Here is a 15,871-nt window from a genome sequence, read left to right as displayed (position 1 = left end):
GTATCTCTGCCAAACTTTTAACCAGAGGGTGAGGGAGAAAAGATAAAAATGTGTAAGTCGAGCAGAAGAACACTGCATCCAGTTTCAGCCCCCCCAATAAAAGAAAGACATTGACAAATTGGAATGAGTTCAGTGGGGAGCCACCAAGATGGTGAAGAGAGCTGGAACACCTGCCCTGTGAGGAGAGGCTGAGGGGATTGAGACTTCTTCAGCCTGGAGAAGGGAAGGCTTTGAGGGGACTAATAGCCTGCCAGGAGGTTATCAAGAAGACAGAGTCATGCTCTTTACAGTGGTGCATGGCAGGAGGTGAGAGACAACAGACATAAGTTGAAACGAGAGATTCAGATGGATGTCAGAAAAAAACTGTTTCACCATTGACCAAGCAGTGAAACAAGTTTCCACAGAGGTTGTGCACCCTCCCTCCTTGGAGGTTTTCATGACCAAATTAGTTAAAGCCCTGAACAACCTGATCTGACCTCATAACCAACCATGCTTTGAGCAGGAGATTAAGCTAGAGACCTCATGAGGTCTCTTTCAACCTGAATGTTCCTATGACTCTTGTGCATCCTCCCAGCTGGCCTGTGCTTAGGGCAGAATGGGCAGCCAGCCTCCATGAGCAGACGCTCCAGGTGAGCTGCAGATCCCAGCACTGTCTCCATTCCCCCTGTTTGATTTTGGGGTTCTGAGTGTCCCTTTAGGTCTGTGAGGAGGAAAGGATGATGGACAGAAGATGTCTAAGTTTCCTACGCTGGGCAGGGATCAAGATGTATCTATGGCAGCAGGAAGTACTACTGCATGCCTTCCTTTCTTAGGCTTGGTCCGCTAAGAAAACCTTTAGGGTTTAGTACAGAGAAGATCCAGCCTTTTTCTTTCTCTTTCTTTCTTTCTTTCTTTTTCTTTCTCTTTCTTTCTTTCTTTCTTTCTTTCTTTCTTTCTTTCTTTTTTGCTCACTCCCCCCGCCCAGCCAGAGAGGAGCTGTAGTAGGCGTGATAGTGAAGCTTATCCTTCTCAGACTTAGTTTGCTATGTTAATCTCCATGTCTTGGAAAGAATGCCTGAAACCACTGTCACTTCCATTAAATACTTTGTCAGTTTCGAGTATTAAATCATCCCTGCATGTCTCCAGACTATCCATTTATCTTCCCCACTCCTTTGAGATCCCTTTTCAAAGTTGCTTTAATGTGAAAGTGTGGCATTTAACCAATCTTCTGCCTATATTTACAAATCATTTTACATTACAGATAGAACTGGACTTCTGTCTGGCAGGCACATAGACACGTAGGTATTGATGCACATTTCTGTTCTAGGCCAGACCTGCGTTGATATCAAAGACAACATTGTTGATGAAGGCTACTATTTCACTCCAAAAGGGGATGACCCCTGTTTGAGCTGCACGTGTCACAACGGTGAACCCGAAATGTGTGTGGCCGCTTTGTGTGAGCGGCCTCAGGGATGTCAGCAGTATCGCAAAGACCCTAAGGAGTGCTGCAAATTTACATGTTTAGACCCAGGTAAGACAAATGCTACAGTTTTGTCAAGAAAAATGAGTTTAGCACTCAATTTGATTATCTTTGGGTATAACTTTGAGAAGATGCATTCTTTCAATTCCTAGACATTGTTGGCCACAAGCCCTGTGTGGGGAAAAAAGGCTCAACTAACAGGAAATGAAACACTTCAGACTGTTGCTAGAAATAATTAGTCATCTTTGATGCTACTTACATAAGAGAGGCAGTAGCTTATCTTCTGTATGGAGGCTGACAGTAGTGTGGATTTTTAATAGAGCAACTTGCCCACTTGCTTTGTCATGCTTAATTGTCATGAAAAGAAAATATTTTTACTTGAGCACTAATATTAAGTACCTTTTTTGGGACAGGAGCATTTATGTGTGTGTAAGCCTGCTTGCAAAGATCACATAGGAAGTATATTTTATAAATTACAGAGTTTTAGTAACAATCGGGGCGTGTGACCTTGCTCATTGGATTTAGCATCTCAGTGCAACTTCTTGTTTTGGATCAATAACGTTTACTTTGATTCTTCCTTGTACTGTTCGTCAGTTGCCATTTGGAGATATGGATATTTGGCTTTTATTTCTCTGTAAAAAGACTTGCAAAAAGAAATGTTATATCATATTTGGCATTTCCTGGTATTTTAAAAGAACCTAATCTATTTAAAAGAACCTAAGAACCTGTTTGAGTGCACAAAGAAACTATTGTTTAGAACTCCTTGCAATATGGAAAACATGGAAGGTCATTTCTGTTTCTATCTGTTCCAAAAAAAAGGGGTGCTTATTGGCTTTCAAATTTGCAGTCATTCTTATTTATGTCTTAACTACACATGTTAATGATTAAAGGCCACTGGCTGCTCCTTGCTCTGTCATTCTCATTCATTCTGAAGGTTGTGCTTGCACATGTTTGTAGCTGGTGTTGCAGGTTAGTTGGGGAAAGAGTGGGGCAAAGCAGCAGTTTTTCTCTCTTTATCAGCAGAGATAAGACTTTGTCTTCACTTTTTTTTTTAATCTTCTGAAACAATGTCAGCAAAGCATCAGCCAACCGACAGGATAAGATGACCTGGGATAACCTCGTTCAGTGTTCTTTAATCCTTGCTTATACTGTGGGTCTTAACTATTTCATGAATACTGATTTGAAGAGTATATTTTACCACGGTCTTTCTGATCCTTAAGCTGCTCTTTCTGTACTCATACTAAATGAGACTGTTTTATTATGCTCGTCTGAAGTGTTCAATACAGTTTAGTAACAAGTTTCTGAGAAAAGAATCATCAAGCAGTTGTCAAACCTCCTTTGTAATGTAGTCAGTTCAGCTGGTGATAACACTGAAATTTTGAAATGAACCATTTTGGTTCATTTATAAACACCCCTTCTGGGTGTTTATAAATGACTATTCCAGATGACAAAATTAATGAATTACTTTCTTTAATCAGCATATATTTGTTCAATTCGCTCTCTTGCAAAGGGAAGAAAACTGTTTACTAATCAACAGTAAGTAAATTAATCACCCCAGGAGAGATCAGGAGGAAATAAATCCTTCTCTTGGGTTGGTAGATAATCAGCTTTTGCTGTGTGAGTGGGTGAGCAACAATTACAATTGGATAAAGAACATTACTCAAGGACTTGGTAGTAGGGCAGTTTTTCAGTGGTAGGAGTAAGATGAGCAATCATAGCTATACTTTCCTGAAAGATGGTTTTCCTTATTTAACTGAAGATGAATAACACAGGAAAATTTTTCCTGTACGGTGCTGAAACTGAGGTAGTCTGTCTATTGGCTCTCCATGGCTGCGATAGAAAAGGTTTTTTTCTGCATGGCACTTGTTCAGACAGATCCTGAACTCTCATTTGTGAAAATACAATAAAATAAAATATTTTCAAAAAGCTGACAGTGCAGGAGATTAGTGACTACAGTGGTGCAGTTGCAGGATATTACTGCTGTCTCAAATGTAAAACAGCCTTTCTGAAATGATCTATTTGTATTGATGTAGTTTGGAAATCTCTGCAATGACGACTTATCTTGTTATGTAGAAACTAGGTTTTTGTCTTTTTTTTATCTAGGACTTTGTCTGACAACAGTTTATCTAGCCAAACAGATTGACTGTTAGGATCCAGGCTGGCAACAGTGTGATAGAGGTCCGTAACTCCCCAAATGGTCTGAGAATTGCAGTTTAACTGATTTAGAGAGAATACATGGAAAAGGCAGCAAGTGGCCAGGTTTCTGATTACAAGATTGTATCATGCTTGACTGTGTACATATTTTACTTAAATAAAAAATTAAAACATTTTATTTAAGGCAGTTTATTAGAACTAATTTATGATGTTCACAAAGTCAGCATTGCTGTAAAGTGGAGGAGGCCCAACGGCAGGTCTGTGTTGTTCAGAAGGGTGTGCTGGGATGGTGGGTTACTGCTGCTGTATGACTGCATCAGTTTAAGCTTGACAATAAGAGGTACTAAAAGATTTGACAGCATAGAGATTTTTGTACAATTTGGCTGGATTTGGGAGGGTACTACATTAGTTCTCTGCATAGTACACTATTGAATTACCTGTTGCCAAGGATGTGTTATGTAATAAATACCAGCCTGTTAGCCATGCATCTTTAACCATGTATAAATTGGGTGGATTTCTCTGTTATTAGCATTTGTAGGAAGCTAGTATTTACAGTTTTTGTGAGACTTTTAGCTTCCTTTTGTAAGGAATCTTTGATACAGCTTTTGCTGCCACTAGTGAAAGGGAAAATAATGAGAAAGCTCTCGCGGCCATGGTGGATGTGGGAAAGGAGAGGTGACCGGGACCTGGCCATAGGTCTGCGCCCCGGCGGTGGCTCGGGGGCTGTTCCTGCTTGTGTTCTCTGGCAGTGTGTGACCGTAATGATGACATAGTGCAGCTACCTTGTCTTTTTATCCGCACCTAGTCAGAGTTCTGTAGTCAGCACAATCATTTTTTGTCGTCTTTGTGCAGAGTATTTGTATGTGTGTGCGCTACTTGAGCATAATCAAGTGTTACCAGTTGACTTGTGAGTAATAAATACCTTTCATGTCTGGCGCTGATGGAACTGCTAATTTGCTAGCAGCAGCTTTCCAAGTGTAGATCTGGTAGCTATGGAATAGAGCTACATGTCCTAACCTCTTGGATCTGGTTCACATTCTGCCACTTGCTTGCTGTGTGATTCTAGGAAAATAATTTAATTCCTCTTTACCTTAATCTCACTTCCTGAAAGATTATTATCATGTTGATCACCTTTTTAAGGCATTTTAGTTCCTAACATTTAATGTATCACCAATTTGGAAACAACGTATGGAATTAGGTTGACCACATCTTGGTGATAATGAAAATGTTTAGGGATTTCGTTGTTTGAAATGTAATAGTTGAGATGTCCAGAAGTCATGTAGAAATAGTGTGTAGAAATGTCGGTTCCCAGGCCTTTCCCATAGCTTCCAGGCTTGCTTTTCTCTGGTATGTAAGACCATTAGTCATGACAGGGAGAGAAGCGGGTACCTAGAATGCTCTTAAACTTCTGCTTTTCCCTTTTTCAGATACCTGAAGCCTTCAACATTTTCTCACTTTTGCTGATTAACACATTTTTAGAAGAATTTAGATCCTCTTACAATAAGTAGATAAATTGCATGATGATTTGTATTTTTTTACATTTTTGAAATACAGAGAAGTGTTAAACTGTTATGAATCTTAACTCTACATTTCTCTCTCCAGTACTGACAGAAAAGCATCAAGAAAAATGAGTCTTGAACAGAAGTAACAGACCTTTTAATATATTTCTTGTAACAGATGGCAACAGTTTGTTTGACTCAATGGCCAGTGGAATGCGTCTGATAGTGAGCTGCATTTCCTCCTTTCTTATCCTCTCTCTGCTGCTGTTCATGGTCCACCGGCTACGCCAGAGGCGGCGAGAGCGCATAGAGTCTTTGATAGGAGCAAATTGTAAGTAGTCTGTATCTGTAATGAGTCTTGATCTAAGCTGTGTAAACACACTTCAGGATGAAGAGAGTAGAAGAAATACAAGTCTGTGTAGAGAGCATCAGTGGGAGCTTGGTTATAAATACTATTAAGTACTGTATCCAAATGTAGCTCTGTGCTGGCTCTCTGAACTGGTCATGATTTGTAGAAGTTTTCTCTGAAGCACTCCGTTTCTAAAGAAAAAGTTTTGTATCAACACTTATCTTACTCCTTATGCTTATTGTTGACAGGTTGATGTGTAGAAAGTTGAGAAATTTCATGGTCCTGCGTGACTGTCCATGCCTGAATCTGTGTGTCTTGGTAGGCTCTTCAAACTTAAATAACTCTTTTTAGCCGCTAATGGAAAGAGTTTGTTGTTTGTATGTAGTCCGAAGGTGGAATATCTTCAATGTATGGACAATCTCTTTGATTTGAAGAGCTTAGATTCAAATTTAGATGTGATGTAGGACCAGTGCTGGGCATTGTTGTGTACTGCGGTGAGTTGACTTGCATAGGTTATGCAGGCTTCTTGATAGGTGACTTTTTTAGGTCTTCAGGAGATGTGAGTTCTTGGGGTGTGAAAGTGGAAGAAGGTGTTGAGATCTGCCTTAGCTTGAAGAAAAAAACATGAGATCAAGTTATTTATTTCTTCTTTTTCTTCTCTTGAAATAGTGCACCATTTTAACTTGGGCCGCAGAATGCCTGGTTTTGATTATGGTCCAGATGGTTTTGGAACAGGCCTTACTCCACTGCATCTTTCAGATGATGGAGAAGGTGGGGCGTTTCATTTTCATGATCCACCTCCACCCTATACTGCTTACAAGTATCCAGATATTCAACATCCAGATGACCCACCTCCCCCTTATGAGGCTTCTGTCAATCCAGACAGTATCCTTTGTTCTACTCCAGGTATACCAGGCAATAATTTCTCTATTCTTACTGTTTTCCAGTTTGATTTAAGAGTAGATGATTTGTTTTGAACTATAATTATACATGTTTTAATGGTTATGGTGGGAAAGTATATTCCACAATGCAATCTCCTATTTCTGTGATGGAAAAGTCTTACATTAACATGGATCATTAGGCTTGCTTTTCTTAATAAAGGCTCTTTTGGATGGCCTAAATTAAAAGGGGAATCCATGCTGCAAGTAATTTAACTCTTAGATTTACTTATTTTAAAATATTAACTTTCATGTATTACGTAGTTTCCACTATGCTGGTACCTTGTCTGGCCTTCTGGAGATATGTTATTAAAGAATAGAACACATGTTTAAATGCAAGAGTTTTTTTTAAACAAAAAATATTGAGCTTCTTCCTCTCTGTTCCTCTCCCCCTCCAAAAAAAATTGGCCAAAAATATCATTTTTTAATGATTCACCCAGTGCTCTTCAGTTTTGCAGCTGCAATATTAACATACTGTAAAATTCATTCCAATTTGGGATTTTTAAAGCAGTGCATCTCATGAGATAAGCAAGACTGATTACTGCAAGTATCTTATTTATATATCGAAGTTTTATATTTGCTACATAATTTTCCTCTTTTGCAATGTCATCTCTTTATACAGTAATACAAAAATAGGAAAATCCAGAGCTTCCAGAAATACAGATAGTAAACCTATTTGGGAATGTGAAATGATGCACTTCATGCTCTGATTCTGCTTGTTTTCCTCCTTTGCAGATGGAGTTCTTTCTCAGACAGTGCAAAGCAATCCTCCATCACTAGGAAACTGTGATGTATCCCCACAGCTTACAGAGGAATCGCTTCCTCCCTCAGTTGGTCCTTCTCCAGTAGAGCTGGAAGACTCTGCTGACAGCAGCACCTTTCTTGTCCCTCCTGACACACCGCTAGGTGAAAACACACCGGCAGAAACTCTTACGGGCAGCCGTCACAGCCACTGTTCTCTCAATACCATTGTATAAAGGAATAAAAACCTGACTGTCGGTCAGAAATAGTTTTAGCAACTGTTTGCACAGACAAACACTAATCCATGGTTTGAACTTCAGAAGGAATCTCCACTTTGTTTTTGAACACTGCTTTTATGTTCTAGTTTAGGATTGTGCCTCTCGTTTTTTGGCTGTCGTTATTCATTCACTAATTGATTTGTCCTGTAAATATGGATTGTATAAACTGCTCTTATTTTCCATTGGTGATGGAAAAGAGTGCAGAGAATTCCTTTGACTTCTAAGGAGAGGAAGAGTATGGGTAGGTTTTTTTCTTAACCTGAGAGGAAACAAAAATCTACATCAGAAAAAAGCTGCTTGGATTTGGCTGAATACCACTGGACCCAGGGAACAGACAGTGGAAAAGGAGGGTGGGGGCAGTCACTGTTTAATTAATTGCTTTCTCTCTTGCTTGCGTGCTACACTTGGAAAAGGCAGAGAAGGCTGAACTGCAGGGGAAGCGGCTAGGTGCCTGTGTTACAAAGCAGGAGCACTGAGGAGCCGAAACACATGCCACCAAGTAAGAGTTGCAGAGGATAGAACAGCTGTGTGTTTTGATTTGCCCCGCTACTTCAGAACACCCTAGGGACTGGAGGATAAGTGATGTACGCAATGTGTGAATTTGTCTTTTTATGGAAGTGGGTACTAAGAAAACTAGGATTTGCAATTACAATTACTTGTTGTTGGTAGCTGCAAAATCTTGTATTGTCAGGTAAACTTCTGGCCCATAAAGAAAACTGGGTCTGTGTAATGCTTGCGTCCCTTCAGTAGAATCCTCATATGTGTTAGGTAGTATTTTAGGGAAGAGACAGGGAGCAGTTAGCTTTCTGACTGATACAATCCAACTTCACTATATCAAGCCCCTGTTTGTTATAATCCCATCAGGAAGACAGAGGTGTTTTTCTTTGTGGTTTAACTCCTTTACAGTGAACAGTTGCCCAAGACTGGCCTGGATAAAGAGACCATTGTTCTTGCTTTTCTTAATGCATGCTATTTTTAGCATGCATGTTCCTTCCCCTCCATTTCACTTCTTTACAGTTGTTACAAATACAGTTTAAAAACAGTGATCAACACGTACTGTACATAATGTTAAATTCTAATTGGACCCTTGTTCTTTATTCTAATGCCATAAATTGCCAGCCCTATTCTAGAGATTCTTCTCAGTCCCGTCTTCCTCCCCCCCTCCCCCTGAATAAACGTTTATTGAGATCCCATGATGGATTATAATGAGGTTAGTATACTTAAATCAGTAAAGTGGTTTCTTTCACTCTGATATGCTATCTTAAATTTTCCTGTCAGATTGAGCTCTTTGAATTAGCTAAGTTAATTTATGTATGACAAAATGAGATTCATTTACTCCCTCACTAAACCCAAAGTCAAGCACTGTTGGCTTTGGTAATGACTGCAAAGTAATCTTTACAGGAGATTTTAATTTGAAGTGGGATTTTAGTGTACAAATAATGCCCCCCCTCATCCTCCTCTTGCCTCTGGTTTTCCCTGACTTACTGTAGCAGTCAGCAGATGAGATCAATTATAAGGATTATGAGGAATTTGTAAAGAGTGCCCCTTGTGAGTGTTCTCCTATTACCTTATGAAAGGTACACAAGCCTAGAGGGACAGGAAGAAAACACTGCATGGGGGTGTGTATGTGGATTATTTTTCTAGTACTGATGAGAAATCATACTTGTATGACAAATCCTAACCCACTATTGTGGTTTCCCAGTGCAGCTGACTTTTTCCCCATTGAATATGCTGCTACTTTCTATTCTGTGTCTTGCCTATAGGCTTATACTGTACTTGGGGATTGGTCTTGACAATTCAACTCCTTCTGCACAGAAAACTGTGACTTTCATTATTCAGATCATATCCAGTGTCTTGACATTCAGACACTTGCTAGCAATCTTGAATCCATTGGAGAGTGTGAATCACAGTTCTTGTGTGCACTGCTGGCACACAAGCAGGAAGAAACACTGGTAGGAAAGCCTCTCTGCTTGGACTCTTACCACTGTGGCGCGTTCCCGTCCTCTGGTTTGACTGGCTCTAATGTGAGTGGCACAAAATGAGAGGAGCCCTTCTCCACCCTGTGGATCTCTTACCGTCTCCTCCTCTTGAGTTCAAGTCCTGGTCTAATGAAGTGGATGGATAGCAGTAGTCAGAACCATGCATACAAATTATTGAGCATTTCTGAAGTATGAAAATAAAGCGGGTTTTGTGCATTTTTGAGCACATTCATACGTTTTATACATTGTATGTACTGATTTTTCTTTAGTTTTTATAGGTACGAATGTGTGTGTGCGTGTGTGTGTTTCTGGGTGGCGATATATATAAATATATATATACTGTAGATGGTACCCTTTGTGCTGCGTCCAGCTAGGTGAAACTAAGCACTGGGTTATAAACTAGGCTCTTAGAGTTAATACTTCTCTAAAGCTGGCTACACTCTGTTGTAGGACAGGATGTGATAGTGTACACTTGAGTAGGATGCAAAATCTATGCTACTACAATCTGTTCCTGAAAAATATTTTGTTAGCAGTGCAAAATAGAAACTTCTAATTTCTTTTAAAGCCAGATGGAATATTCGTTCTTTGTAGTATCCTAGCGCAATAACAAAAGGCCTTTCGGCTTGGTTTAGTCTCTAAAGCTGTGTTTTGTGGTTAAGGTGAACAGATACCTTACCTCACACATCTCATAAGACTGTGGGAATCTGTTCAATTTTTTTTTATTTTTACTTTCAGTTCTGTGGTGAATTTATTTGAAAATAAGCTCTTACAATCTGCAACTTCATGATGGCTCCTGGTTGTAATTATTCCAAATGTAGGCTTCTTTGTAGAAGCCTCAGTGTAATATTTTTATAGCTTCTGAGCCTTTCCCGCTTCAGTATTGGCACAGAGGCTGCTATTTTCTTTCTCCCTATCCTTCTTCATCTTATCTCTAAACAAGGGAAGTTTTGCCTTGAACAGAGCAGCTCACTAAGTACAGCTCTTGTTTACCTCTCAGTGAGCTTCTAATTTGGCAATAAAACTGTCATTTTTTCCCCCTTTTTAATGTAGATTTTTTCACTCTGAGTACTCTCTCTTAGAGTAAGAGCCTTTGTATCAGAAAATGTCACAACTACTAAGACTTCTGGACCAGCTGGGGAAGAGTTATTTTTCTTGATAGCAGCTGACGTCTCAACAAGACTTCCTAGCCCTTGGCAAGGCGACTGGTATTAAGTTTCATTTGTGAACACCAATTACAGAGGATTGATGCTTGCCTGAGGAAGACCTTTCCGTTTTGATTGTCATTAGATTGATTGGATGTTTGGAGTTATATTTGGTGCATTGATTTCCCCCCCCCTTCCCCCCCCCCCAATCACCATTCGCTTCTTTGGATGTTTTTCTTAAATACTGGTGCGTCTCAAATCTTCCTCCAGACACAATGGAGGAGATTCCATTACCTTAGCATTCCTAGCAGCACCAATAAGCAAAGTGTGCATTTTTCTTTGAATATTTGTGATGGCAATTAATTTTGTAAAGTTTTAATACTGTTCTGCGCAGGGCTAATGCATTCCATTGTGGCCTCTGACAAAACTCTTCCTCAAATTCCCTTTCCTTACTGCATACTGTGGTGCCATATCGAGGTCTTTGCTGTTCCTTCAAGGACAGTTTTAGGTATTCACTTGTATCAATGTTTGCAGTGATACATGTACACAGTCTCACAGCAGCCTCTAATTTTTTACTAGATGAGTTGTAGAATATTGTAATGTTAGAAAGGCAGTGGGTTTAATTCTGTGCTAGAAAATCAAAGTTGTCATTCAGATGTACAAAGAACGTGTCTGCATAATGTTCAGTCTTGTCTATATTTGAGCCTCAGACTATTCCTTTATCCATTCATGACAGGACACTAATCTAGAAGAAAAATGAAGTAGTTGTTTTTTGTTTTTTTGTTTTTTTGTTTTTTTTCCTGAAGGCTTAGTCTTCTGGTCTCTGTTCAGGCAGGATTCTTAGTGAAGTTATTGGGTTCTCTGTCTGAGTAAAGATCACAGGATTGCCTATTCAAATGTCTTTGAAGTTTTACTTGGGAAGAAAATGTTTTCATGACCAGTAATTGCTGTTCTTTCCCCATCTAATGTTAAATGAGTTTGAAGCTGTTCTAAAAATGTTTTTCATCTTTTAGATGTGGATTTTCAGTGGCAAAGCACTGAATTTTTAATGTCGTCTAATACAACTTGTAGCATGCGTTTCTTTTTTCAACTTCTGAAAAATCTTTTTTCTCATCAGCTAAGGAACATGAAATATATCCGGAAATTTCTTTTAAATTTCTCAACTTGCAAGTTGGGAGCTGGAACCTGAAACTGGAGCAGATCGGTGTAGAGGAGGCAATTCAGTCAAAGTTCATATGTTCTGGGTCTGACACTTACCCGGTTCCAAATGAAGTATGCATTTCTTTAAAATAGATGCATTCAACAGTAAAGATCTGCTTCCCCTATCATTATTCTGCATTAACTGCCTGCTACGGTACAACATAGCTTTAATTTTCCAGTATTGTGCACCTTGAAAGTTGAGTGGGTTGGAGTTGATGCCAGCAGAGATGCTGCACTTGCAGTCTGCGTGCATGGCCACGCCGCGCTGTAACCTGAATGTCCGACTTCTGTATGCCTGGGGGGCTGAGAGAGAATGAGACACTGCTTTTTACCTTCTCTTGGAAAATAATTTTAGCCAACGCTGCATTTGCAGGCTTCTCCTGTGTAGTTGGTTTGTGACTGGATTTAACTGTGGCAGTGTATAAAAGATTTTGATATTCTGTGAAATACCATGTAGAATTTAAATTTGATACTATAATAATTCAGTCCCTGTGACATTGTTTTTTGTTTTAACTTCTTTCTTTGGGGTTGGCACTAATCTTTCTTTTTTTCTCAAGATGCTGTGAGAAACATTTCATCCAAATGCCAAATAAATTGTGTTCTGTAAGAGAAATGGTCTGTTCTGATGTCTGATTTTTAATACTTGATTTTTGCATCGCTGTGGTTCTTCAGCATTGCAAAGGGAAGTCTTGTCATATTACTCTTCTAAACCGTGATCTTGCAAAAAGATTGATAGATGCATTTAACTTCAAACAGGGAGGCTGTAGAAATCCCTTTGTGTAGAAACAGCAGTGGAATTTACCTATATTAATCAATGTCGTTTTAAGAAAGTCTTGTTTTTATACCCAAGAAGGCAAAGTACAGCCTGTTTCTGCTGCCTCGGTAAAACTTACCCAAACCCATCTGTAAAAACATCCGGAATCAGTAGGAAGCAAATGCATGTGGTCATGTTAGGATGTGAGAGGGTGCTAACCACTGCTCGCTGCTCCTTGGACAGACCAGCGCAGCTCTTGTGATAGAAATCCGAGCTGGTCGCCTGATCCTGCCAGGGAACTGATGTGAAGTCGGTGGGGGATAATAACCTGCGAGAGCAGCACAGGAGTTATTAGCATTGATGGAGTCCTGCTGGTGTGAGCTCAGCAGATGCTGTGGAAGTGTGCAGGTCGCTCCTGGAAAAGCACGATAAGAGATCCAGCTGTGCCGATCTCCTCAGCTTGGCTGGTGCAAAAATCAGTTCCGAAGCCCTAGCCAAATTTTCCAGTAAACGTATAAATGAGGTTATGGGGCCCTCTCCTGTTGCTGGTACTGTACCCTTCCCTGCCTTGTGCTTTATGCCCTGTGGGTCGGGGGAAGTGCCCTGGGCGCGATCGTGTCTTGGGCTGGCAGCAGAAACTTGGTCACTCATGAAAGCCGTGTGCTGGGGGTGTCAGATTTTCCAGGTGGCGCTGGGATCCGTCTGTCCTGCGGGGAGATGGACAGTAGATGGCGTTCCTACTTAGACCAGAATTGAGCTGTTTTTAAATTATAGGCTATTTTAAGTCTCTCTTTGGAGTTCTGGGGAAAAGAGATGAGTTGGTCTCTGTGCAGTTGGAAAGCTACATGTTCTGCCTCAGAGTCCCCTTTTGCCTGTAATAAGATAGTATCTGATGCTGCATGTCATGAAAGAACCTGTAGCTCTAAATCACTTATCAAAGCTGGCTGATAGTGGGGAATATTCCCCCAAAACGCCTTGCTGGAGAAATAGGTCCCTTTAAACTATTGTGCTGGTTAATAATGCAAGTTTATCTATGCATCTCTCATAGATTGGCTGCGCTGGTGGCATAGGAGATAAAGCATCACCAAAATCTGAGTGAGTTTGGTTTCGGCAAGGTGTGCCCCACATCTCTGCTTTGGACCCTGCTCTGAAGGTTGCTTTTTATCCATTAAGTGCTTTCCTCATGGCAAAATTACTGTGGACTCCAGATGTTGGCCTAGCCAAGTGCTGTTTGGAGGCTGTGTCCATTCAGAGCAGAGAAGGCTGCACAGCTGGTATGTGTCCTTACCCCTCTCCTTTAGAGTTAGCCTGGGCAGCAAGTGCAGCGCCATAGGGCTGCAGAGCTGCTGAGCGTTCATCGCCATCCTAATGACAGGCCCTCTGCAGATGGCCTCTGTACAAATGTTGCTTCTGAGGTATTTCAGATGTGAACACAGGTACCAGATTTTCCAGAGCGTGCAAAGTCAAATCCACTTTACCTGGGGCAAAGTAGTTTAAGGATTAAAAATTGACCTCCAGCTCCCAACTGGCCATGAGGGGCTGTTCCCAGGTACAGGCAAAGGCCTGCAGGCCCCTTTTGCGAGCTCCGGACCTGACCTGATCTCTGTGCTTGGAAGCTGAAAAGAATTTGCTTGTTTTGCAAGCTGCTGAGCTCGCAGTATTTGCTGTGAGCGTTGAGGGACAAGTCCAAGTAGCATTGCCTGGCTGTCCCCAAGATCTGCCCATGGCCGCAGGATGCGCTCAGCATTGAATGCCGTCCAGTGTGTGGTGTCATCCTCACTGCGGGAACTCCGGCCTCCTTTTCCTCTGCCTGCAGAGGGCAGCTGCTGCCAAAGCTCCCTCCGGCTCCTCCATTGCTTCTGGACCTGAACCAGCGTGTCCCGGAGCTCACAGAGCTCCCTCTCTGCTGTCAGCTGTTGGCTCAACTAAGGGCGAGGGGACGCAGCCCTTCCTTCGCTGCCGGTCTCGCTGGGAGGCACATGTCTCTCCGCAGCAGCGGACTGCTGTAGTGAGCCCCGGGCAGGATGCCCTGCGTGGCCGTGCTGACTCCGCCAGACGCGGTGCAGATGTCACTGACCCTTCCTTTCCTCCCGTTGTCCCTTGGGGACGGGAGACCATGCTGTGGCCCTTGGGAGAAGGACCAGGCGGGTATGGCTGTACCGGATGGTCCTAGCTGATTTGTAGCTGCCGCCGTGGTCCCAGCGCAGCTCCCGTGGGATATGTGGGTGCACACAACCGTCCGTGCCTCGTGCAAATGAGGCAGCTATCGGCATTAACGTGCAGACACTGTGCAAGAGCAACGCCGGGCAGCCCTCTGCTTTATACCGTTACCTGCTTAAAACGCATCTTTCTGGGAGAGTAATTAGCAGGCTCGCTCAGCGTGCCTCGTGTGACGTGCTTTCGGCCCCTGGGAAGCGCGGGGGGATTTCGAGGGCGCGGATCGGATGTGCGTAAGGGCTGCAGCGACACAGCCGGGCACCGCCGGGCCCAGCTGCTGGGGGGCTGGCGGCCTTGCCGGCAGCGGGGCGACGTCGCTGACGGCCAGCGGCGGAGGGGAGCCCGGCGATGAATGACGGGGCTGCGGAGCCGGCCCGCGGGCAGGGCGCATCTGCGGGCCACACTGCCGCCTTTGGGCGAGCAGGCCGGGAGGGGGGCTCCCGCGCACGCCGCCCTCCGGGGTGTCTTCAGGGTGCGCTAGTGGCAGTTTTGGATGGGGATTTGGGGCAGGAGAGGCTGACCAGTATGCAACTTCAGTGCTTTCTGGGTTGCTGGTGACAGGATAGCAACAGAAGCTTATTGTGCTCTCTCTAAGACCTTATTATCTCTCTTATTACGGGGATCGAAGATCTTCATGGAAAATCAGAAATGGCCAGAGCAGTTATTCTGCTTGAACTTCTCTCCCTTCTGCCCGTGGTTCTGGGGACATCCACAACCCTTCATGCACCCCCGGCCCAGGCTGTTCGAGCCGTGTGGCTTCTCTCTGGCTGGCCAAGTCCTTGTGTGGTCCCTGGTGCCATCCACTCAGGTCCCCGGGGCCGGCTCCCGGGCGGGCAGTGCAGGATTTACCTCCTGGGAGCTGTTCTCCGCACCTCCGATGTGCGCTGCACATACAAACGCTTGCTGACGGTGCTCGTGGCCGGGGCTTCCCAGCAGGGTGGCACTGTGCCCACCTCGGGTCGATGGATCCAGCTTAAGTAACTATTTTTATTTTTCAGGGAGCTTTTTTTTTTTTCCCCCTCTTTTTTTTTAAGCTTTAATGGCTCTTGCCCTTCCTGCTAGTGAACACCTTCACTGACGGGGACCTCCCCACCCCCTGGCTCCCTTGCGGCAGCAAGATGCTCGCAGTCTCCCTCTCCAAGGACGATGTGGAGCTGCAGG

The 15,871-nt window shown here is 42.8% G+C and overlaps 1 protein-coding gene across 1 annotated transcript in view; it reads left to right on the top strand.

Annotated features, from left to right (window-relative positions):
* DGCR2 (DiGeorge syndrome critical region gene 2) overlaps window positions 1-12,352 on the top strand; it is a 52,970-nt gene extending 40,618 nt beyond the window's left edge. The window contains exons 9-12 of the mRNA XM_026091862.1: window positions 1,307-1,510; window positions 5,291-5,443; window positions 6,131-6,367; window positions 7,135-12,352. Coding sequence (XP_025947647.1) covers window positions 1,307-1,510; window positions 5,291-5,443; window positions 6,131-6,367; window positions 7,135-7,376 — 836 coding nt within the window. The 3' untranslated portion in view covers window positions 7,377-12,352. The remainder of the gene's footprint in view (window positions 1-1,306; window positions 1,511-5,290; window positions 5,444-6,130; window positions 6,368-7,134) is intronic.
* Window positions 12,353-15,871: the final 3,519 nt, after the last annotated feature.

This window comes from Apteryx rowi, unplaced genomic scaffold, assembly GCF_003343035.1.
Source record: "Apteryx rowi isolate R43461 unplaced genomic scaffold, aptRow1 scaffold_93, whole genome shotgun sequence".
NCBI classification, from domain to species: domain Eukaryota; kingdom Metazoa; phylum Chordata; class Aves; order Apterygiformes; family Apterygidae; genus Apteryx; species Apteryx rowi.
Note: the sequence above shows the minus strand (reverse complement) of the source record. Positions and strands in the feature narration are given on the sequence as shown.